The 26,708-nt window shown below is 39.7% G+C and overlaps 2 protein-coding genes and 1 long non-coding RNA gene across 3 annotated transcripts in view; 2 read left to right on the top strand and 1 right to left on the bottom strand.

Moving 5' to 3' along the window:
• The window catches only part of LOC134326548 (zinc finger protein 850-like), a gene marked incomplete at both ends in the record, with an annotated part of 187,488 nt that overhangs the window by 138,430 nt on the left and 22,350 nt on the right, over window positions 1-26,708 (bottom strand). The window lies entirely within an intron of this gene.
• On the top strand, window positions 6,614-9,598 carry LOC134327002 (uncharacterized protein K02A2.6-like). The gene has a single exon (XM_063009093.1). It carries the CDS (start codon window positions 6,614-6,616, stop codon window positions 9,596-9,598), a length of 2,985 nt encoding a protein of 994 aa, XP_062865163.1.
• LOC134326558 (uncharacterized) lies at window positions 17,009-18,909 on the top strand. Its single transcript, XR_010014528.1, has 3 exons — window positions 17,009-17,113; window positions 17,385-17,544; window positions 18,874-18,909. It is a non-coding gene; the product is annotated as an uncharacterized LOC134326558 (long non-coding RNA).

The raw sequence follows: 26,708 nt of genomic DNA, 5'->3' as shown, positions 1-26,708 counted from the left end.
AGGACTACCGAACCATTCTGGAGGACCATGTGCATCCAATGGCGGTGCCGTGTATCAGGATGACAATGCACCAATACACACAGCAAGACTGGTGAAAGATTGGTTTGATGAACATGAAAGTGAAGTTGAACATCTCCCATGGCCTGCACAGTCACCAGATCTAAATATTATTGAGCCACTTTGGGGTGTTTTGGAGAAGCGAGTCAGGAAACGTTTTCCTCCACCAGCATCACGTAGTGACCTGGCCACTATCCTGCAAGAAGAATGGCTTAAAATCCCTCTGACCACTGTACAGGACTTGTATATGTCATTTCCAAGACGAATTGACGCTGTATTGGCCGCAAAAGGAGGCCCTACACCATACTAATAAATTATTGTGGTCTAAAACCAGGTGTTTCAGTTATTTTGTACATCAAAACTACTGCACTCAAACAGAACAGGATCAGATCAGTTTCACTTTCATTTCTGCTGAACTAAAGGAGAGAGTTTGAGTTTTACAGGAATTGATTAACATTTACACAAACATCACCTACATGGAAACTAATAACTTCACTTCAACAGCAAAATCTATAGCAAAATTTAAAACTCCATCAGTGATTTTACATAATACTTCCTGCATAGTGCGATATATTCTCAAACCCATCATGATTCTGCATGACGTTGTAAAATATAAAATCCACCTTTATCAGTACCTGTATCAATCTTGTAAAAAAACAAACAGCACAGTCTACTTTGTTTTCTTTTTTCTGCTAGATTATATTGCAAGTTTTACCTGTCCCAAAATAAAATTAAGCAGATGACATTTCTTCATCTTTTGACAATACGGAAATCCAAGATAAAAAACACGTATTATAAAACCTTCAGCAAAGCAAGTAAAAAGAGAAGTTAAAACCTTAAACAGAAATTTCAGTCTTGTACACAGCAAAAACGGGAATGTTAAAATTCAGAGTTAAACATTTCAGAGTTGATTTTCACTCTCAAAGTGACATTTTAACACATTCGGATTTAAATTGTGTTCAGTGTTGGAGTTATTTGGCAGAGCTGATTCGATCTGTGTTATCCTAACTCCGCAGAGATTTAATTAAACTCCGCATTTTACTTCTTTGGTTGGAGACAAAGAGACGACTGCGCCATTTTCCCCTTCTCAAGTTTACGCGGTGAGTGTAATTAATTCAGTCTTAATGAAAGTATACATTGATGATGAAATTGTCAGTATAGAACACAGCTGTACTGAAGGATCTGTAAGAAGCACGGCTGGACAAACTGATTAGCCGTGCTGGGGCAGTGGTCGGCATTGAACTGGAATCTCTGGTGACTGTGGCTGAAAGAAGGACACAGCAAACTTCACTCCATTATGGACAATGTGAACCACCCCCTGCACACTGTTGTTATAAAACAGAGAAGTATGTTCAGTGACAGACTGCTGTCACGAGCTGCTCCACGGACAGATTAAAAAGGTCATTCGTCCCCAGAGCAATTAGGCTCTATAACTCCAGCATTCGTGGACAACGGTGATCACTAAGGACTGAGCGTATATACATGTATACAGTGTATCACAAAAGTGAGTACACCCCTCACATTTCTGCAGATATTTAAGTATATCTTTTCATGGGACAACACTGACAAAATGACACTTTGACACAATGAAAAGTAGTCTGTGTGCAGCTTATATAACAGTGTAAATTTATTCTTCCCTCAAAATAACTCAATATACAGCCATTAATGTCTAAACCACCAGCAACAAAAGTGAGTACACCCCTTAGTGAAAGTTCCTGAAGTGTCAATATTTTGTGTGGCCACCATTATTTCCCAGAACTGCCTTAACTCTGCTGGGCATGGAGTTTACCAGAGCTTCACAGGTTGCCACTGGAATGCTTTTCCACTCCTCCATGACGACATCACGGAGCTGGCGGATATTCGAGACTTTGCACTCCTCCACCTTCCGCTTGAGGATGCCCCAAAGATGTTCTATTGGGTTTAGGTCTGGAGACATGCTTGGCCAGTCCATCACCTTTACCCTCAGCCTCTTCAATAAAGCAGTGGTCGTCTTAGAGGTGTGTTTGGGGTCATTATCATGCTGGAACACTGCCCTGCGACCCAGTTTCCGGAGGGAGGGGATCATGCTCTGCTTCAGTATTTCACAGTACATATTAGAGTTCATGTGTCCCTCAATGAAATGTAACTCCCCAACACCTGCTGCACTCATGCAGCCCCAGACCATGGCATTCCCACCACCATGCTTGACTGTAGGCATGACACACTTATCTTTGTACTCCTCACCTGATTGCCGCCACACATGCTTGAGACCATCTGAACCAAACAAATTAATCTTGGTCTCATCAGACCATAGGACATGGTTCCAGTAATCCATGTCCTTTGTTGACATGTCTTCAGCAAACTGTTTGCGGGCTTTCTTGTGTAGAGACTTCAGAAGAGGCTTCCTTCTGGGGTGACAGCCATGCAGACCAATATGATGTAGTGTGCGGCGTATGGTCTGAGCACTGACAGGCTGACCCCCCACCTTTTCAATCTCTGCAGCAATGCTGACAGCACTCCTGCGCCTATCTTTCAAAGACAGCAGTTGGATGTGACGCTGAGCACGTGCACTCAGCTTCTTTGGACGACCAACGCAAGGTCTGTTCTGAGTGGACCCTGCTCTTTTAAAATGGATGCTGGATGATCTTGGCCACTGTGCTGCAGCTCAGTTTCAGGGTGTTGGCAATCTTCTTGTAGCCTTGGCCATCTTCATGTAGCGCAACAATTCGTCTTTTAAGATCCTCAGAGAGTTCTTTGCCATGAGGTGCCATGTTGGAACTTTCAGTGACCAGTATGAGAGAGTGTGAGAGCTGTACTACTAAATTGAACACACCTGCTCCCTATGCACACCTGAGACCTAGTAACACTAACAAATCACATGACATTTTGGAGGGAAAATGACAAGCAGTGCTCAATTTGGACATTTAGGGGTGTAGTCTCTTAGGGGTGTACTCACTTTTGTTGCCGGTGGTTTAGACATTAATGGCTGTATATTGAGTTATTTTGAGGGAAGAATAAATTTACACTGTTATATAAGCTGCACACAGACTACTTTTCATTGTGTCAAAGTGTCATTTTGTCAGTGTTGTCCCATGAAAAGATATACTTAAATATCTGCAGAAATGTGAGGGGTGTACTCACTTTTGTGATACACTGTATATGTGTACTTAAGTATATTCATACACATGCATATGTATGCTAATGTACATATTGTTATGGCTATATTGGCCCAATCCAATGTGCAATACTTGTCACTTATCACTTTATATTTAATATTTAATCTATATTTAATCTGCACCATATACTGTATACTTGGAACTGCACCCTCCTGCACTTTTTAGCTCCATTCAATTTGTTTATTTTGTTTATTTACACTCAAGCCATCCTCATCATTAATAACTGCTCTGTAGCTATGCAGTATATGTAAAACTCAGGTTACATTCCATCTGTGAAAAGTGTTTGTACTTTTTCGAATTTATATAGTTGTAATTTTTTTTTTCTTCATAGTGTGTATTTGATTTGATTTACAATGCTACTGGGACTCTAATTTCCTTCGGGATCAATAAAGTATCTATCTATCTATCTATCTATCTATCTATCTATCTATCTATCTATCTATCTATCTATCTATCTATCTATCTATCTACGTAGACTAGATTTAAGATGATTTCACTTGTGAAGATGTGATGTGTGTTATGAACATAAGCTTTAAATTAATATTAGACTGTTTTCTGAGGTGTTTATATGGTGTCAATAACTCAGTTGCTTTAGATTCTATCTGATTTATTATTGTAAGTTGTTTTGCTGGGAATATTGTCTGTTGTATAATGATTGCAGTCCCACACTACATACTGCATTTTTAAATATTTGCTACTGTTCAGTTGTATTCAGTTGTACATTTAAGTTTCAGCACCTGAAATTGTACTTCAGCTGTTATTTCTGTAATCTGGTTTTTTTTTTTTTACTATGCAAAATGATTACTGTTCAAGAATTAAAGGTAAAACTGATTGGACAGTTGTTTGTGTTGATTGAATTGAATGTGTTTAATTGGGGTTACAAAGCTTTAGTTCTTAACTTCTGAATGATTTTGCTAACTTTAAAAAAAACTTTGTGATGTCCTCTTGTGGCACTTTTGATGAATTGTTAAATAAAAATAATATGATATAGATAGATAGTGTAAGAATTACAGCATAGACCCAATGATGACTGGTTTTACTCCACTGCACTCAATGGCATTAGTGTCATAATTTCTGAACCAGGGTGTCTCTTTGGGAGACCACCTGGCTTAGTTTAGCATATGAAACAAGAAGAGCAGAGACAGCTCTCACAAGTTCTAACCAACTTTAAAGGATTATTATAATAAGGGATCGACAGCCACCACATACAGAGGGAACTGGCCTACACATGAAAGTGATTAAAGACAATTAGATCTATTAGAACTGAGGTGACAGTTCCATCTTGTCTGCACTGCTTTTGGGTAATACACATCCTTTACAGGAAACACCTAAAATGGTAGCATAGGAAGCCCATATAAGGTATTTCTTAAATGTATATATGTTGTGTATTTTAATCCCGAATTGTTCAGTCAACAATTTCCTCAGAATTTTAACCCTGTGGTGCTTTCACAAATAACACTGATCCTGTGAATTGCATTTTAGTACTTTAGTGCCCCTTGTATTTGCTTGGTGTATCTGATAAAAGGTAAACATACCTAATAAACTGTACAATTACAGAATAGAAAAACATTATAATAACCTAATTCTGCTCAAGTAAAATGTTTGTCATTTATACATAGCATAATTAACCTAAATGATCTTTTACTTGTTGAAGAGAGCTGTATAAAATAAAATTTATGTATAAAATATAAACAGAACTAATGAATTGTTATTTGTTAATGAAAGCTGTATAATATTTTACCTGTTTTTCAGTTCTTTCTGCTGCAGCTGATATTGTAATATGTCCGTTATTATTGTCTGGCATACACAACGTGCAGATACACTGCTGATCAGTATGACGGTAGAACTCCATCAGTTTATCATGTTGAGAGCAGATCTGATCCTGGAGTCATCTGGAGGCTTTAACCAGCTTGTGATTCTTATAAACAGGAATTTGATAATGAGGCTGAAGGTGTGTTTCACAGAAAGAGGCCAAACACGCTAGACAGGATTTTACTGCTTTGTATTTTTTCCAAGTGCAGAAATCACACTCCACATCTTCAGGTCTGGAAGAAAGTGAACCTTGGGCTTCTCTCTCCTTCAGGTTCTCTACAACGTTTGCCAGCATAATGTTTTAACTCACTTCAGGTCTTGGAGTGAAGGTTTGTGTAGTGTTTAATAAGGATCTACTTCCTATAGCGGAAGCACACCCTGGTGTAATTCGTTTGTGAGTATTGATACGTTGTTGGAAAAAGAAAGTAAAAGGAAATTCAGCTAATAGATACCTCTGTGTGTGTGTTGTGGTTATTTTTATATGTAGTTGTAAAACACAACAAATTGGCGACAAGTTATTTATGAACCCAACGGATTACAAGTCAGCCAGAAAAAAAAAAAAGAAAAAAAAGAGAGAGAGAGAGAGAGAAAAATAAACGCGCAGTAGCACTGGAGAAAAAGCAAAAGGATACGTGAGTAACCGTGCATGGTACACAGTAAATCACGCATTGGCAAGCTAAACGGACATTATTAAGACTGAAAATGCCTTTCGTCGGAAAAATAGGTGAGTTTGATAGTGCCAATGAAAACTGGGAAGCGTATATTGAAAGAGTGGAATTGTATTGTGATGCCAATGACGTGGAAGAAGAAAAGAAAGTTTCCGTTCTCCTCAGTCTGATGGGAGCTAAAACATACAATCTCCTGCGCAACCTAGTTAGCCCAGACAAACCATCCAACAAGACATTCGACGACATTGTTAAAATTTTACAAAACCACTTGAACCCCAAACCTCTAGTAATAGCAGAAAGGTTCAGATTTCATAAAAGAACTCAAGCAAAGGATGAAAGCATATGTGATTATATGGCTGAACTGCGCAAACTTTCACAAAATTGTGATTTCAAAGAGGGACTGTCTGATGCATTAAGAGACTGGTATGTGGCATGCATTGCCCAAGCACACAAAAAAGGTTATTGTCTGAAAAGGACTTGGACAAAGCACTGGCTATTGCTATTTCAATAGAAACAGCTGCTAAGGATGCATCAGAGCTACAAAAGAAAAGTGTAGAAACGGAAATGCACAAAATGTCTATAAATAATGCAAAAAGACAGAAATGTTACAGATGTGGCAAATATTCCCATGATGCAAATGACTGTTGGTTTAAAGACAAGACCTGCAGAAAATGCCACAAACAAGGCCACATTGAAAGAGCATGTAAAAGTGACAAAAAGCACAGCCAAAAAGAAAAACCTGACAAAAACAGAAATTTCAAGCAGAAGGCAAAATACATGCACAAAGTGACAGAATGTGAAAAATCAGATAACACAGATACCGATGAAGATGACTTAGCATGTTTAGAGCTACATAACATAACAGAAACAGACCGGAAAATAATATGGATAACAACAGATGTGTCTGGAGTAAAACTGAAAATGGAGCTGGACACGGGCTCTGCCTTGTCTATAATTTCTGAAGCTGACTACAAAAGGCTGTTTTCCAAGCTACCATTAGAAAAGACCTCGGTGATGTTAAAGACATACACTGGCGAGGAAGTGTCTCCTAAAGGAAAACTTAAAGTGGACGTGACTCATGGTAACAAGACACACCAGTTAGAGCTTTATGTCTTAAAAAGTGGAGGACCTGCTCTTCTGGGGCGTGAGTGGCTAAGAAAAATCCAAATAGACTGGCATGAAATTAAGGCCCTCAGCATATCACCAAGTCTCAAGAGCCCCAACTGTAGCTCTGAACAAAGACTGACACAGATTCTAAAAGATAATGCAATGACATTTGAGAAAGGTATTGGCAAACTTAAACATATTAAAGCAAAAATTGAACTGGATGATAATGCGACTCCAAGATTTCACAAGGCACGTCCAACACCGTATGCATTGCGTAAAAAAATTGACACAGAACTTCAGAGCCTGGAGGCATCTGGAATCCTCTCAAAGGTTGACTGGAGCGACTGGGCCACACCAATCGTTCCAGTGATAAAGAAAGGAAAAAGTGGAGGTGTTCGAATATGCGGCGATTTCAAAGTGAGTTTAAATCCAGTGCTGCGTACCGTACAGTACCCTTTGCCACGTATTGAGGACATCTTCTCTTCACTAGCTGGAGGTGAGAAGTTTTCAAAAATCGACTTGTCTCAGGCCTATCTTCAGATTGAAGTGGAGGAGTCAAGTAGGAAGTTTTTAACCATCAACACGCATAAGGGGCTGTACCAGTATAACCGGCTTGTGTTTGGTGTCGCATCAGCGCCTGCCATCTGGCAAAGAGCAATGGACCAAGTACTTCAGGACATACCAGGAACGCAATGCTATCTTGATGATATACTGGTGACAGGAAAGAATGATATAGATTATCTTCAAAACCTCAGCAAAGTGCTCAAAAGACTCAGTGATTACGGCCTACGGGCGAAAAGAGAAAAATGCGAGTTCTTTAAGAGTAAAATATCGTACTGTGGCCATGTCATTGATAAATTCGGCTTACACAAATCGCAAGAGAAAGTTGAGGCAGTGCTAAAGGCACCCAGACCAGAAAACGTGTCCCAGCTAAGATCATACTTAGGTCTTGTCAACTATTATCACAAGTTTCTCCCAAACCTTGCCTCAGTTTTACACCCGCTGAACAAATTGCTACAGATAGGAACCAAATGGGAGTGGTCTGAAAGATGTAAAAAGGCATTTAAGGAAACAAAAAGTCTGATAACTTCAGATGAACTGCTCACACATTATGATCCATCATGGCCCATCCGCCTGGCATGTGATGCGTCTCCGTACGGTATCGGTGCCGTTTTGTCACACACTATGGCTGATGGATCTGAGCGTCCAATTGCATTCGCTTCAAGGTCTCTAACAAGCGCCGAGCGTAATTATGCACAAATTGATCGAGAGGCCCTTAGCCTTGTGTGGGGCATAAAGAAGTTTCACCATTACCTTTATGGACAAAGATTCACATTAGTGACAGACCATCAGCCTTTGGTATCCATCTTTAACCCCCGGAAAGGAATTCCTGTCATGTCAGCCACCCGACTGCAACGATGGGCATTGTTCCTTGGGGCGCACTCATACGACATTGAGTTTAAGGGTACAAAGCAACATAGTAATGCTGACGGCTTATCACACCTGCCGCTGCTGACAACTGAGGAAGAAAAGACTACAGCGCTAGACCCAGCAGATGTGTTTCACACAACACCAGTGGAACAGCTTCCAGTGACTAGTGCTGAGATTCAGAGAGAAACACGAAATGAACCTACAATATCCAAGGTGTATGGCATCACGGTTCAAGGTTGGCCTGCACATGGAAATGCCATGTTTCCTGACTTTTCTGCAAGGCGTGATCAACTTTCTGTTTGCCAGGGAACCCTACTGTGTGGATCACGCGTAGTAGTGCCCTCCAAGCTTCGCACTAGAGTACTGAAAAATCTACATGAAGGTCACCTTGGCACAGTCAAAATGAAAAGCCTAGCCCGTGGTTACGTATGGTGGCCGGGAATAGACAGACAGATTGAGGACATCACTAAGACCTGTCCAGGATGCCACAGCGTTCAGAACGCACCCCCACAGGCACCCTTACACCCGTGGGAGTGGCCGTCTACACCATGGCAGAGAGTGCATATTGATTTTGCTGGACCATTCATGAACTCCATGTTTTTAATAGCTGTGGACGCCCACTCAAAATGGCCAGAGGTCATGCGAATGAAATCCACAACCACAGAAAAGACTATTTCTGTACTGAGAAACATCTTTTCCAGAAACGGTCTGCCTGAACAAATTGTGAGCGACAATGGCCCACAGTTCATTTCAGAGGAGTTTAAACTTTTCATGAAAAAGAATGGCATTAAGCACTTCAAGTCAGCACCACACCATCCTGCAACGAACGGCTTAGCCGAACGGTTTGTTCAAACTTTTAAAAGGTCAATTAAAGCCATGGAAAAGGAAAACATCTCTCTTCAGCATAAAGTGGACAATTTCCTTTTTGTGTATCGGAACGCTGTCCACTCAACAACCAATCAAGCTCCAGCAATGCTGTTTATCAAAAGAACTCTGAGATCTCGCATTGACCTCCTGAAGCCTAATTTACGGAGGGAAGTGCAGAATAAACAGTTCAGCATGTTGCCAAGTGAGGCAACAAGAACTTTTGATGTTGGACAGGAAGTTCTGGCACGTGATTATCGAGGAAACAAATGGACACCAGGAAGGAATGTCACAAGAAATGGGCCACTGATGTACGAGGTGGACATTGGGGAGCAAACTTGGAGACGTCATGTGGATCAGCTGCTGAATGCTCAACCAAACAACACCCCCGAGTTGCCTACGTCAAAGCCCCAGGACACAGTGAGTTCACCTGACCTACCCAGTCCTGTCCATGACACCTCAAAAGGGATGATCCCTGCAAAGGAAAGTCAGGGCACCACCTAAAAGACTGAACTTATAATGGACTGTTTTATGGACTGTCTTATTCAGGCCTACAGGTGGCTGTAATAAAGTTATGGACTGTTTCATTTGAAATGTGACCTGTAAAGCAAAATGTTTGTTGTATTTTAAGCGTTGCAACAAGTTGCTAAACAAGTTAATTATTTTGATGTGTGATATCAATCTAAAAGGGGAGGAGTGTAGTGTGTAATAAGGATCTACTTCCTATAGCGGAAGCACACCCTGGTGTAATTCGTTTGTGAGTATTGATACGTTGTTGGAAAAAGAAAGTAAAAGGAAGTTCAGCTAATAGATACCTCTGTGTGTGTTGTGGTTATTTTTATATGTAGTTGTAAAACACAACAGTTTGTCTACACTGTGGACAGCTGTATGTTTCCTTATCATCCTCCTGATCCCAGCAGTTATTAATACACACCATACAGAAACTGTGTCCACATGATGTAGTTACTGGATCCTTCAGTGTTTCCAGACAGATTAAACAGCTAAACTCATCCTGAGCTACTAAAATTTGGACTCAGCCATGTTTCTACATGTAAACAGAAACACCAGTAAACACAGCAAGTTATTTACAGCAGCTCAGACTTCCTGGTTTAGTTTGTGTGCATCATGTTCAAAACAAGTGTGTTTAAATCAAATCAACAATTTGAACTACATAAAGTAACAATACACAGTAATGTACAGAAGTGGGGAAATGTATAAACTCACCTGCGTTCATCAACTTAAATTATGTGTGATCGAATCTCAAAGTTAATGTAAAGTGTCTCTTCGGTTGTGTTTACACCACTTTTTGAAGATCAATAAAAAAAGAAAATCAAATTGTTATCAAATTCCACCCCTAGATTCATAAAGTACACTTAGTCTAGTACTTATCTTGTGATTTTGGGACAATTTTACTGTAGAAAATTAAAATAATGGAATGGCACTTACAGTGTATCACAAAAGTGAGTACACCCCTCACATTTCTGCAAATATTTCATTATATCTTTTCATGGGACAACACTATAGACATGAAACTTGGATATAACTTAGAGTAGTCAGTGTACAACTTGAATAGCAGTGTAGATTTACTGTCTTCTGAAAATAACTCAACACACAGCCATTAATGTCTAAATAACTGGCAACATAAGTGAGTACACCCCACAGTGAACATGTCCAAATTGTGCCCAAATGTGTCGTTGTCCCTCCCTGGTGTCATGTGTCAAGGTCCCAGGTGTAAATGGGGAGCAGGGCTGTTAAATTTGGTGTTTTGGGTACAATTCTCTCATACTGGCCACTGGATATTCAACATGGCACCTCATGGCAAAGAACTCTCTGAGGATGTGAGAAATAGAATTGTTGCTCTCCACAAAGATGGCCTGGGCTATAAGAAGATTGCTAACACCCTGAAACTGAGCTACAGCATGGTGGCCAAGGTCATACAGCGGTTTTCCAGGACAGGTTCCACTCGGAACAGGCTTCGCCAGGGTCGACCAAAGAAGTTGAGTCCACGTGTTCGACGTCATATCCAGAGGTTGGCTTTAAAAAATAGACACATGAGTGCTGCTAGCATTGCTGCGGAGGTTGAAGACATGGGAGGTCAGCCTGTCAGTGCTCAGACCATACACCGCACACTGCATCAACTCGGTCTGCATGACCATCATCCCAGAAGGAAGCTGACGCACAAGAAAGCCCGCAAACAGTTTGCTGAAGACAAGCAGTCCCAGAACATGGATTACTGGAATGCCCTGTGGTCTGACGAGACCAAGATAAACTTGTTTGGCTCAGATGGTGTCCAGCATGTTTGGCGGCGCCCTGGTGAGAAGTACCAAGACAACTGTATCTTGCCTACAGTCAAGCATGGTGGTGGTAGCATCATGGTCTTGGGCTGCATGAGTGTTGCTGGCACTGGGGAGCTGCAGTTCATTGAGGGAAACATGAATTCCTACATGTACTGTGACATTCTGAAACAGAGCATGATCCCCTCCCTTCGAAAACTGGGCCTCATGGCAGTTTTCCAACAGGATAACGACCCCAAACACAACCTCCAAGATGACAACTGCCTTGCTGAGGAAGCTGAAGGTAAAGGTGATGGACTAAACCCAATTGAGCACCTGTGGCGCATCCTCAAGTGGAAGGTGGAGGAGTTCAAGGTGTCTAACATCCACCAGCTCCGTGATGTCATCATGGAGGAGTGGAAGAGGATTCCAGTAGCAACCTGTGCAGCTCTGGTGAATTCCATGCCCAGGAGGGTTAAGGCAGTGCTGGATAATAATGGTGGTCACACAAAATATTGACACTTTGGGCACAATTTGGACACTGTGGGGTGTACTCACTTATGTTGCCAGCCATTTAGACATTAATGGCTGTGTGTTGAGTTATTTTCAGAAGACAGTAAATCTACACTGCTATACAAGTTTTACACTGACTACTCTAAGTTATATCCAAGTTTTATTTCTATAGTGTTGTCCCATGAAAAGATATAATAAAATATTAGCAGAAATGTGAGGGGTGTACTCACTTTTGTGATACACTGTAGGGTGTACAGTATCTGTGTGTGGGTGTGTAGTATAGGGTGAACAGTTATCTGTGTGTTAGTGTGTGTGTGTAGTATAGGGTGTACAGTATCTGTGTGTTAGTGTGTGTGTAGTATAGGGTGTACAATATCTGTGTGTTAGTGTGTGTGTAGTAAAGGGTGTTCAGTATCTGTGTGTTAGTGTGTGTAATATAGGGTGTACAGTATCTGTGTGTTAGTGTGTGTGTAGTATAGGGTGTACAGTATCTGTGTGTTAGTGTGTGTGTAATATAGGGTGTACAGTAACTGTGTGTTCGTGTGTGTGTGTAGTATAGGGTGTACAGTATCTGTGTGTTAGTGTGTGTGTAGTATAGGGTGTACAGTTATCTGTGTGTTAGTTTGTGTATAGTATAGGGTGTACAGTATCTGTGTGTTAGTGTGTGTGTGTAGTATATGGTGTACAGTATCTGTGTGTTAGTGTGTGTGTAGTAAAGGGTGTACAGTATCTGTGTGTTCATGTGTGTGTGTGTAGTATAGGGTGTACAGTATCTGTGTGTTAGTGTGTGTGTAGTGAAGGGTGTACAGTATCTGTGTGTTAGTGTGTGTGTGTGTGTAGTATAGGGTGTACAGTATCTGTGTGTTCATGTGTGTGTGTGTAGTATAGGGTGTACAGTATCCGTGTGTTAGTGTGTGTGTAGTATATGGTGTACAGTATATGTGTGTTCATGTGTGTGTGTGTAGTATAGGGTGTACAGTATCTGTGTGTTAGTGTGTGTGTAGTATATGGTGTACAGTATCTGTGTGTTAGTGTGTGTGTAGTATATGGTGTACTGTATCTGTGTCTTAGTGTGTGTGTAGTATAGGGTGTACAGTATCTGTGTGTTAGTGTGTGCGTGTAGCATAGGGTGTACAGTATCTGTGTATTAGTGTGTGTGTGTGTGTGTAGTATATGGTGTACAGTATCTGTGTGTTAGTGTGTGTGTGTGTAGTATAGGGTGTACAGTATCTGTGTATTAGTGTGTGTGTGTGTGTGTAGTAAAGGGTGTACAGTATCTGTGTGTTGTTGTGTGTGTGTAGTATAGGGTGTACAGTATCTGTGTGTTAGTGTGTTAGTGTGTGTGTAGTAAAGGGTGTACAGTATCTGTGTGTTGTTGTGTGTGTGTAGTATAGGGTGTACAGTATCTGTGTGTTAGTGTGTGTGTAGTAAAGGGTGTACAGTATCTGTGTGTTAGTGTGTGTGTAGTATAGGGTGTACAGTATCTGTGTATTAGTGTGTTAGTGTGTGTGTAGTAAAGGGTGTACAGTATCTGTGTGTTGTTGTGTGTGTGTAGTATAGGGTGTACAGTATCTGTGTGTTAGTGTGTGTGTAGTAAAGGGTGTACAGTATCTGTGTGTTAATGTGTGTGTGTGTAGTATAGGGTGTACAGTATCTGTGTGTTAGTGTGTGTGTAGTAAAGGGTGTACAGTATCTGTGTGTTAGTGTGTATGTAGTATAGGGTGTACAGTATCTGTGTGTTTGTGTGTGTGTGTAGTATAAGGTGTACAGTTATCTGTGTGTTACTTTGTGTATAGTATAGGGTGTACAGTATCTGTGTGTTAAGTATAGTGTGTACAGTATCTGTGTGTTAGTGTGTGTAGTAAAGGGTGTACAGTATCTGTGTGTTAGTGTGTGTGTGTAGTATAGTGTGTACAGTATCTGTGTGTTAGTGTGTGTGTAGTAAAGGGTGTACAGTATCTGTGTGTTAATGTATGTGTGTAGTATATGGTGTACAGTATCTGTGTGTTAGTGTGTGTGTGTAGTATAGGGTGAACAGTTATCTGTGTGTTAGTGTGTGTGTGTAGTATAGGGTGTACAGTATCTGTGTGTTAGTGTTTGTGTAATATAGGGTGTACAGTATCTGTGTGTTAGTGTGTGTGTGTAGTATAGGGTGTACAGTATCTGTGTGTTCATGTGTGTGTGTATAGTATAGGGTGTACAGTATTTGTGTGTTAGTGTGTGTAATATAGCGTGTACAGTATCTGTGTGTTAGTGTGTGTGTGTAGTATAGGGTGAACAGTTATCTGTGTGTTAGTGTGTGTGTGTAGTATAGGGTGTACAGTATCTGTGTGTTAGTGTTTGTGTAATATAGGGTGTACAGTATCTGTGTGTTAGTGTGTGTGTGTAGTATATGGTGTACAGTATCTGTGTGTTCATGTGTGTGTGTATAGTATAGGGTGTACAGTATTTGTGTGTTAGTGTGTGTAATATAGCGTGTACAGTATCTGTGTGTTAGTGTGTGTGTGTGTAGTATAGGGTGAACAGTTATCTTTGTGTTAGTGTGTGTGTGTAGTAAAGGGTGTACAGTATCTGTGTGTTCATGTGTGTGTGTGTGTAGTATAGGGTGTACAATTATCTGTGTGTTAGTGTGTGTATAGTATAGGGTGTACAGTATTTGTGTGTTAGTGTGTGTTTAGTATAGGGTGTTGTTGGGTATTTGATTATCACTATCATTGTTATTCTTGATCATAATCTGTATGTGTATACTTTTGATCATGAAGTATGACAATCAAATTGATAAAGGCTCTTTGAGGGAAGCAGGACATAGTATGTGTGTGTTAAAAAGGAACTGAACTTTAAGCAACCTAATCTTCTGACCAGTGTACAGGACAAGGCCAGGGGGTTCTACCTCATGTCAATGGTGAGTTTACTGAAGAAGGAGAAAAGCAATTTTTCTAATACCCAAAAGTTGGGTATTAGTACGTTAACACTACAGGTAAGAATGATGCCTGAAGTCGCTGAAATGCAAATAATAAAAATCAGGCATTCTCAAAAGCACAGGATGTGCCATAATTGGCGTAACCAAGCTAATTTTCTCATCATGCCTTGTCAAAACCAAAACTACAGTGGTGCTTGAAAGTTTGTGAACCCTTTAGAATTCTATATTTCTGAATACATTTGACCTAAAATGTCATCAGAGTCCTACAAGTTTGATATGGTAGATAACCATATCAAACAAATGAGACACAAATATTAGACTTTGTCATTTTTTTATTGAAGAAAATGGTCCAATGTTACAGATCTGTGAGTGGTAAAAGTATGTGAACCTTTGCTTTCAGTATCTGGTGTGACCCCTTTGTGCAGCAATAACTACAACTAAACGTTTCTGAAAACTGTTGATTAGTCCTGCACATCGGCTTGGAGGAGTTTTAGCCCATTCCTCCATACAACTTCACAGCTTCAACTCTGTTAAGAGGGGGTGGGTTTCCTCACATTAACCGCTCGCTTCAGGTCCATCCACAACATTATTACATTCAAATCGGGACTTGGCCATTCCAAAACATTAACTTTAAAACATTAAAACATTCTTCTTTAACTATTCTTTGGTAAAATAACTTGTGTGCTTTTGGTTGTTGTCTTGCTGCGTCACCCACGTTCTCTTGCGGATGCAGCAAAACAGGCCTAAACCATGATACTACCACCACCGTGTTTCACAGATGGGATAAGGTTTTTATGCTGGAATGCAGTGTTTTCCTTTCTCCAAACATAACACTTCTCCTTTAAACCAAAAAGATCTGTTCCATTGTTCCAGTAGCCTTCTGGCTTGTCTTCTTTATCTTTAGCAAACTGCAGACCAGCAGCAATGTTCTTTTTGGAGAGCAGTGGCTTTCTCCTTGCAACCCTGCCATGCACATCACTGTTGTTCAGTGTTCTCCTGATGGTGGACTCATTAACATCAACATTAGCCAATGTGAGAGAGGCCTTTAGTTGCTTATATGTTACCTTGGGTTCCTTCGTGACCTCGCAGACTATTACACGCCTTGCTCTTGTCGTGATCACTGTTGGTTGACCACTCCTGGGGAAGGTAACAATGGTCTTGAATTTCCAACATTTGTACACAGCCTGTCTGACTGTGGATGGTGGAGTCCAAACTCTTTAGAGATGGTTTTGTAACCCTTTCCAGCCTGATGAGAATCAATGACTATTCTCAGAAATCTCCTTTGTTCATGCCATGATACACTTCCACAAATGTGTGCTGTGAGAAGCAGACTTTGATAGATCCCTGTTCTTTAAATAAAACAGGGTGCCACTCATACCTGATCGTCATCCCATTGATTGAAAACACCTGACTCTAATTTCACCTTCAAATTAACTGCTAATCCTGAAGATTCACTCACAGATATGTTATATTGGATCATTTCCCTTAATAAATAAATGACCAAGTCTAATATTTGTGTCTTATTTGTTTTATTTGAATCTCCCTATCTACTATTAGGACTTGTGTGAAAATCTGATGAAGTTTTAGGTCAAATTTATGCAGAAATATTGACAATTCCAAAGGGTTCGCAAACTTTCAAGCACCACTGTAAAAAAAATAAAATTAAATTAAATTTAAAATAAAATAAAAAAAGTCATGTATTTTATTCGCTGTAAACAGCACCTACCGTACAACGAGATCCATCAAGGTGGACCATGTCCAACCAGTGTACATGGGCAGATGCTTCTCAGGGGACAGGACAAGGCCAGGGCGTCCTACCTCATGTCAACGGTGAGTTTAATGAAGAAGGAGAAAAGCAATTTATCAGTTTATTAATACATAAATATTATAGGTAAGAACAACGTCTTAGGTTGCAAAATGCCTCTTCTGTAGAGTGAACTTTTTCATTTTAATTTCTGCTTTAACAGCACCCACCATACAGCAGGGACTGTCAAGGTGGTTCATACCCAATCAGTGCGCACGTAAGTTTGATCAGTTAGAATGAACAGCCCTACAACACATTAATCATGAATAGAAAATGGACTAGATCTTGTAAAATGATATTTTTTTTTTATTTTCCTGGAGGCACTGAGAGAGATGGACCTGAAGATAAATTACCTGACATCTCTTGTAGAATCTCTTGTGGGTGGTCGTCAAAGTTTGTCCCCACAACAGCAAGATGATGAAGACTTGAATGTCATCCCTCTGGATTCAGTAGAAGCCCTAGAAAATTTAGAAGAAAGGCTTCTGAGCAACGGACTGAAGCAAAGGATGGTAAAGCTCATTTATCAATTATTTTCCATCAAATAAGACCATGACATGATTCACAAAGTATTCACAAATATTTCCTGTTGTTTTATATTTAAGTGTATGATAGCTTTAACTTTAAAATGTACTACAAATGCAAGAAAAATGTAACTTTATATATAAGGATTCATACTTAATTAAAAAAAATAACTTTTAAAATAAAATGCAAATAAGACATTTAATAGTAACAACAAAATGTATGAAGTTTATACATTTCTACGACTGTGCATTATTTCAGATTAACATGCTGTCACTAAGTGGTGGACATACCATGAAAAAGACAATCTGGAGAATTGCCAGCAAGGTGTTCACCCCCAACCTTGCGAAAAGCCTTAACTGGTGCGGCAGGGGAGACAAGCGAGGTCTAAAACAAACCGCATGTGGACAAGTTATTATTGGTAAGTCATGATAAACAATTTACACCTAAAGAAACAATCAGAATGTTTATATAATACACTGTTAAAAAAAATTCAAGGAACACTTAGAAAAAATCATGCAGATTGTCTTTCCTGATATGGACTGGGTAATGTGTTAGGAACTAAAGGATGCCACATAGTTTAATGGAAATGATAATTATCATCCTAGAGAGGGTTGAATTCAAAGACACTCCAAACATCAAAGCGAAAAAATTATGCAGCAGGCTAGTCCATTTAGCCCAAATTTCATTGCAGCAACTCAAAATGGTACTCAGTAGTTTGTATGGCCTCTACGTGCTTGTATGCATGCCTGACAACATCGGGGCATGCTCCTAATGAGACGACGGATGGTGTCCTGGGGATCTCCTCCCAGATCTGGACCAGGGCATCACTGAGCTCCTGGACAGTCTGAAGCACAACTTGGCGGCGTCGGATGGACCAAAACATAATGTCCCAGAGGTGTTCTACTGGATTCAGGTCGGGCGTGCACCAGGAGGAATCCAGGACCCACTGGGCGCCAGTGGCGGATCTGCCAATTCCGGTGTTCTATGGCAAATGCCAATCAAGCTCTAAGGTGCTGGGCTGTGAGCACAGGGCCCACTACAGGACGTGGGGCCTTCAGGCCACCCTCATGAAGCCTGTTTTGATTGTTTGGTCAGACACATTCACACCAGTGGCCTGCTGGAGTTCATTTTGTAGGGACTTTAACCTTATACCAATCGTGCAGCCACCTGACTAGCTAGCTTATCTTATTCGGTACACCACAAACTTTTGCCACAATGCACCTGGTAACTCACACTGATAATTCTACAAACATGTCCAAACTGCACTCACGTATTCATATACCTAAACTGTAATGATAAACACATTTATTTATTTATTCATTTAGTTTACAAACTGAAACCTACCGTTTAGAAAGCTGATCTCCGCCACGTGTCCTCCTCCTCCTCCTCAGGAGTCTTTTCGCTACAGGTCAGTCACAGCGTTTTACTGGCGGCTATTTGGTCAGGTGGTTTTCACGTGTTGTCAAAGCACATAGGATACAATTTGTGTAATTTGTACAAAAAAATCGACTTTACTTCAAATGGGGTAAAGCTTTCAGTAAATTTAACCTTCAATGTCCCATTTAATCTTATAAAAACTCAATAAAAGCTCAAATACAAATAAAGAAGCAACATGTTTAAAACCATGTCCTTTTGTCAGATTAGGCTACGTTTTGCTTACATACAGCGCCATTTATCTATTTTATTATAACATAAGTGTAGCACTTATTTTGTGACTCTTTTAATACTGTTTGTTTCTCACATACAGCTGCCGCGATGAAAAATCCAGTGCTGCCAGCGCCGACTGAAGCAGAGGCGGAGAACTGCTTAAAAGATTACTTGCGGTTGGCACCAGGAAGGAGACTTTAAATTACATTTTATTTAGTAGTTAATTGCTATTTTTGTTTTGTTATTTGTGTTCATCGTAATTATTATTCTAATGTTTATTTATCATATATAAAAAATGTGATTCATGAATTCATATTTCACTTAATTTTGTGTCAAGGAACAATAATAAATAAGAATGTTACTACCACTGATTATAATTTCTGTTGTTTATAGATATATTATCTGTATTATCTATTATTATTATTATTATTATTATTAGTAGTAGTAGTAGTATTTTTAAAGCAGTACATGAGAGGGGAGAGCACACACACACACACACGTTCAGTTACATTCAGACGCTGTATTTTAGCTATACTGTACACATAAATCTGGAATACAGCGTCTGAACGCCATTTCAGCATCCAGGCCTGATATTTAGGAGATGTATTACAGATGAATAAGCGCTCTATTACATGGTCTCGGATAGCTCTCATAAGCGTCTCTGAGACGCAGGCATGATGATGACGTAGATTGATCTGGAACGCAGCAGCTGAAGATCTTCCACGATCCACCAGCGACCTATCAGAGACGTATTGCAGATGAGCAAACGCTCTATTAAATACGTATTATAAAACGGATAGTTCCGGTCCTAAAATCTGATTGGCTGAGCCGTGTTCGAAGCCGTTGTAAAATCCCCGATAAACTCACACCTATGACCACCTCACATCATTCCATATTAATACGCCACTGAAAAGAATAAGTTAATGTTATTTTCGCCCTCATGTTGCCTAGCAACACTGTTAATCGAACTATTTTGCGTCGCGGAAGAATGCTTTATTGTAAGTTTATACACAATAAATACATTTATGAATTAAACATTGTTGTATTTATTATATTTTATGTTGACCGCCGTTTTATAAAAGCAATAAGCCACTCGAGACCGTACGTTACTGTTATGATTTTATCACGGGGAAAGAAGTTTTAGGCACTCCGCTTCGCGTCGTGCCAAAAACGTCATCCCCGTGCTAAAATCACAGTAACGTACGGCCTCTCGTGGCTTATTGCTTTATTCCAGATGAACTGGGTTACATCCAACAGACGTCTCTGAGATGTATATGTGCTATCAGGGATACGATTCTATTATATTAATATTCATAAACATACACACACACACATACACAATACACACACATGCTTCCACATTCACGTGTTTTTGCTGTATGTGTTATGTAGATAATATTTAGGTGATTTGATGTATTTTTGACATTTTATTATTATTTAAGTGAAGCTTTTTACAAGTTTAGTTTTGCATTTTGCTTCACTGTGTGTATGGTGCATCATTAAACTATTATACATTATTTATTCTATTTTGTATTAGATGAGATGTTTTGTGTCTGTATTTGTAAATGACAGCTAATGATAGTGATCCGACTCTTTTAAGTATTTTGTATAACATATAAAATGTTGACGTCATCAAAAATAATCGACTCCTTCAGCTTCCAACTGCTCATTGCTGACTACTATCAACTTAGTGAGTCGACTCTTTCGAGTCTATTCCTGTCGTTCGACTTAAAGAACCGGATTAAAGAATCGACTCATTTGATTCATTTGAACGCGCAGACTCACTAGCTCTCCCGCTGTGAGCTTCTCAAACTGAACTGCGTCTTTCTGCACATGAGGAAGAAATCTATGTAGAGATCTCAAATAACATGAACCTGAAGGTCTGAACTTACATTGTAGAAAAGAAAAACAAGCCAGTAGCAGCAGTGTGCACATTAAACCATTTACAGAAGGGTCATTAAGTTTGGCTAATTGAAATAATGGCATGTTTCTGACCTGAATGAGAGGCAGTTAAAAGATCTCACACTTGTCAGAGACAACGTTTGAGGCCCATTCAAGCAGCTGAAACAGACTTTAATAATACACATCTAAGAGATTTTGTAGGTTCTTCTATGTGTGAACTATCTAAACTATATATTTCTTAAAGTTCTTGACTGAGCTTAATGCCACCAACCAGTGACTGGAGCAGATACGACTCAGGTCCTGCACACAGTAAGTAGTGCTGATACACAGTACCAACCTGCACACCAGAGGGGCTCCAAACATCAAGTTTTCACTCATTAAATGTAGTTTGTGAACTTTGTGGAATGAATGTAGGATTTGTACATGTAGATTCTGGATTTTAGGAAGTTCAGCTACTGTTAATATTTTTCCCCAATTGAACTAAAAAGTGAATTGATGTTTTAATTGTTCATTAAGACTTCACTAGGAGTTATTACCATCAAGCAAATGTAAAGCATATTTCTATATGAAGAGCATCTGTTTCCAGATAATATACACTGAGGTTTGTCTGATCACCAGACATGGTTGTGCAATAAAAGACACTCGTCCCTGGGTGGGCTTGAACCACCAACCTTTCAGTTAACAGCCGAACACGCTAACCGATTGCGCCACAGAGACACATGCACAGTCAACAGCACAGCTGTTTCATTGGACGGTACACACAAAAAAATCTAATCTCTCTATACAGGCTCACTGTGGAGGCAAATTGGTGGTTAAGTGGGCGGGTCTAAACTGCTGTAGGCTGAATGAGCAGAGATAAACTGATGAAGGCTGAAAGAACGCACCACAATACAGTATAGTTTAGATAGTTCACACATATAAGAACCCACAAAACCTCTTAGATGTGTATTAAGAAAGTCTGAACATAAGAAATGACTAGACAGATGTCTGAAGTAGGACTGAGATCTCGGATCATTAAAATAACATGAAACTGCTGCATTTCTGGTGCAATAACAACCAAATTCAGTTTAGGAGCCGCTCATTTTTACAGATCTTCACTGAAAGTGTGCAGAATCTCTAATGGTTTTTGTGCAGCTGGTTGAATGGGGTTAGTGTAGAATTATGTACAAAGAGCTAAACAGAGCACAGATGAACTGGCCGGTTAGCTCAGTTGGATAGAGCGTGGTACTAATACCGCCAAGGTCGCGGGTTTGATCCCTGTTTGGGCCACACCCTCTTTAATGATTAAAGGTAGCATGGTTGAGAGAGTGTCAGGTGAGCATGTGCTGTGTATCAGGACTTTCTAACCTGAGTAATTTAATCACTGAAAGTAAGAATACCACCCTGTTCTTCTGCCATCTTTAATTCTGGCTTCATTTCAACTAATGAACGTGGCATGACCTTTATAAATGGTTACAATCAATTTTGTCAATGGCAAAAATAAATAAATAAGTAAAAAGAGAACTGCTGTGTAATTATGTGAATTCTTGCACTGCACATGGCAGAAGACTAAAAGAAATTTAGAGCGTGTAGAATAAAAGTATTAGAAAAGTATGAGGTTAAAAGCATCAGCTTTTATTTATTCTTAAAAGAAAAATACATGAACCTCAGTCATCTCACACGAAGATCTGTTCTGCTCAACAACAGTAAAGCTCTCCATCGTTTCTGTGTGGCAGCTCCGTAACTGAAGGGCTGTCAGTGTAGAATCGGGTATGTGGGTATATGCCCTGTATGTGCCTGTTGGCTGGTTAGCTCAGTTGGTTAGCGCATGGAGCTAATAACGCTGAGGCTGCGGTTTCGATCCCCCCACATAAAGTTTGGACTTAAACTAACAAACAAGTGATCCTTCTCTAACTAGCAGGTTCTATTGACCTGGGCTTCAAACGTTGTCTCTGACAATTGTGAGACCTTTTTACTGTCCCTCTCATTCAAGTCAGAAACATGCCATTATTTCAATTTGTCAAACTTAATTACCCTTCTGTAAATGTTAGCAAGTCATGTGACTCATTTGTCCAATGAAACAACTGTGCGCATGTCTCTGTGGCGCAATCGGTTAGCGCAATCGGTTAGCGCATTCGGCTGTTAACCGAAAGGTTGGTGGTTCGAGCCCACCCAGGGACGAGTGTGTCTTATTGCACAACCTGTCTGTTGATCAAACGGATATGAGAAACAACAACAATGTGTAGTCCCACAGAATAGTGGAAATAAGTAACTGAAAACATCCAGTAAACAACAGTCCTACAAGCACAAATATCCACCTGATAAGTCACCGGAGACCGGCTGTCCAAAGTGGAAGAACGTCCTTTTGGTTTCAGTAGATGTTAAATGAAGATACTCGCCCAACGTGGGGCTCGAACTAACGACCCTGAGATTAAGAGTCTCATGCTCTACCGACTGAGCTAGCCAGGCTTAAGCAGCATATCAGAACAGACAGCTCATCGGTCAGACCATCAGAGAGATGTAGGTTTAATTCACTAACATCACGACCAGATTAAGAACTAATTCACAGTTTACAAACAAACACAATTCAAAATAAGCAACAGAAACAGACACAGACTTACTGTCGCATCATGTGTTCTGTCCAATATTTACACAGTGCTGGTTGCCCAATAACATTTTTTCACCTGCATTCGTCCTTTTCTTTCCTGTATACCAAAAACAGTCGCCATTGCAGGTCTACAACACGTTACAAAAACACTTGGGACACTTTATTTTTGCTTTCTTAATCTTGCCGGTGTCACGTTGTATTGAAACTAAAATAAATAAATAAAAACTTAAAATTTAAAAGCAAGTGTTTAGGTTCATTCATCATCTTAACACATATTACAAACTAATCAAGCTCGTCATATTTCAGACATTGTTCACGTACACAAAAATCTCAAGTGGAAGCATAAGATTCATTTATTTATAGACGGTGCTGTTTATGGTTTTACACTTAAAAACATGAACAGTTAAAAAATAACAACAAACACGACAACAACAATTTAATAATAATGTCACAAATCTGTACCCAAGCAACAAGCTGTAATTTATCTAGCACCACTAGATGGGAACGATCTCTGTACAACATTTTGAACTTCACTTTAAAAGTCAGTTCAGTGTGTTTTACTGTAGTAAGAATAGCTCCACATGTTTTGTACGTAGTGTTTATGGTATTTAAGCTGGATGGATAGATGGAAGTTAACATGTAATCTAAGGTGACTCTTAAGTTTATTCGCTGCTGTTGGCTTATAAAGTTTTACTGAACAAACTGGCTCGTATTTTGGCACTAAGAGCAAGTTGGCTGTTAGATGGCTCTGTAAACAATGATTTGCGATTATATTTTGGGATGGAGCAGTCACATGTGGAACACTATAACACTACTAGTGGTATTATGATATTCAAGCTGGATGAATGGATGGAAATTAACATGTAATTTAAGATGACTAAACTAGCACAAGCAATTGTGATGCTCTGTTGTACTGCACATGCGCTGAATGCTACCATCCTGATACTGCTAAAGTTTCACAATCTTGGACCTCACACCGGTCCCCAAGTAAAAGCGGTAAGGTCCCACCGAGATTTGAACTCGGATCGCTGGATTCAGAGTCCAGAGTGCTAACGTTTACACCATGGAACCCTGACACCAGGAAAACTAAACGTAATGATTCGCCATTTGCTAAGTAAATAAAGCAAAAATACACACAACTTCAGACTTTACTTTAACTTAGATTTAAACTTACGTGATTAATATAATTGACTGAAATCAATTGACAAAACTGAGGTCATTTAGAAGTTTTAAACACTAAATAAAAGTAATTTTAGTTAAACATTGCCACCCAAGTATCAAAATCACAACAAAACGTTCCACTGTTTAAAATTGCATTAAGTTCAGGACGCAGTTGGCCCGTCCCTCCATGTCGCTCTGAATCAGATGATTTGATGTTTGTGCACCTGTTCAGGAGATCACAAGTCACTAATGATCACACACAAGTCACTTGATTTTAATACTGTTTGTTTTTGAAATGAGATGCCCAACAAGCTCATGGTAAGATGTCTATTGCTATATGGTACTATTGCTAAGGAGTTAATATGTGTGTCTACATCACTTCATGTATCTATACGTGTCTAACATACGATTCTATTCTATTAATATTCATAAGCATGCACACACACACACACACACACACAATACACACACATGCTTCCACATTCACATGTTTTTGCTGTATGTGTTATGTAGATAATATTTAGGTGATTTGATGTATTTTTGACATTTTATTATTATTTAAGTGAAGCTTTTTACAAGTTAGGGGTTTTGTGTTTTGCTTCACTGTATGTATGATGCATCATTAAACTGTTATACATTATTTATTCTATTTTGTATTAGATGAGATGGTTTGTCTCTGTATTGACCCGCGATTCATTTGTAAATGACAGCTAATGATAGTGATCCGACTCTTTTAATTATTTAGTATAACATAAAAAAATTTGACTTCCTCAAAAAGAATCGACTCCTTCAGCTTCTAATGGCTCATTGCTGAGTACTATCAACTTAGTGAATCGACTCAAACTGAACTGCGTCTTTCTGCACATGAGGAAGAAATCTATGTAGAGATCTCAAATAACATGAACTTGAAGGTATGAACTTACATTGTAGAAAAGAAAAACAAGCCAGTAGCAGCAGTGTGCACATTAAACCATTTACAGAGGGGTCATTAAGTTTGGCTAACTGAAATAACGGCATGTTTCTGACCTGAATGAGAGGGGCATTAAAAAGATCTCACACTTCTCAGAGACAACGTTTGAAGCCCAGGTCAATAGAACCTGCTAGTTAGAGAAGAAGTCCAAAAGTGTATGTGGCCCGTACAGGGATCGAACCCACAACCCTGGCGTTATTAGCACCCCACTCTAACCAACTGAGCTAACCAGCCAGTCCAGCTGTGCTTTCTTTAGATCTTTGTACATAATTCTACATTAACTCCATTCAAGCAGCTGCAACGGACATTAATAAACAGGTTTTGTGGGTTCTTATATGTGTGAACTATCTAAACTATATATTTCTTAAAGTTCCTGACTGAGCTTAATGCCACCAACCAGTGACTGGAGCAGATACGACTCAGGTCCTGCACACAGTAAGTAGTGCTGATACACAGTACCAGCCTGCACACCAGAGGGGCTCCAAACGTCAAGTTTTCACTCATTAAATCATGTAGTTTGTGAACTTTGTGGAATAAATGTAGGACTGGTATGTGTAGATTCTGGGTTTTAGGAAGTTGAGCTACTGTTAATATTTTTCCCCAATTGAACTAAAAACCTGAATTGATGTTTTAATTGTTCATTAAGACTTCACTAAGAGTTATTACCATCAAGCAAATGTAAAGCATATTTCTATATGAATAGCATCTGTTTCCAGATAATATACACTGAGGTGTAAAGCATAATGGAACGGGTTCAGTAATTGTGTAGTAGTTTAAAAGTGACAGTAAGTCTGTGTCTGTTACTTATTCTGAATTGTGTTTGTTTGTAAACTGTGAATTAGTTCTTAATCTGGTCGTGATGTTAGTGAATTAAACCTACATCTCTCTGATGGTCTGACCGATGAGCTGTCTGTTCTGACATGCTGCTTAAGCCCGGCTAGCTCAGTCAGTAGAGCATGAGACGCTTAATCTCAAGGTCGTGGGTTCGAGCCCCAAGTTGGGTGAGTGTTTTCATTTAACATCTACTGACAGCCGGTCTCCGGTGACTTATCAGGTGGATGTTTGTGCTTGTAGGACTGTTGTTTACTGGGTGTTTTCAGTTACTTATTTCCACTATTCTGTGGGACTACACATAGTTGTTGTGTCTCATATCCATTTGATCAACAGGCAGGTTGTGCAATAAAAAAGACTCGTCCCTGGGTGGGCTCGAACCACCAACCTTTCAGTTAACAGCCGAACGCACTAACCAATTGCGCCACAGAGACATGCGCACAGCTGTTTCATTGGACGGTACACACAGGTTACATGACTTGCT

The sequence above is a fragment of the Trichomycterus rosablanca genome, chromosome 14 (genome assembly GCF_030014385.1).
Source record: "Trichomycterus rosablanca isolate fTriRos1 chromosome 14, fTriRos1.hap1, whole genome shotgun sequence".
Taxonomy (NCBI): domain Eukaryota; kingdom Metazoa; phylum Chordata; class Actinopteri; order Siluriformes; family Trichomycteridae; genus Trichomycterus; species Trichomycterus rosablanca.
Note: the sequence above shows the minus strand (reverse complement) of the source record. Positions and strands in the feature narration are given on the sequence as shown.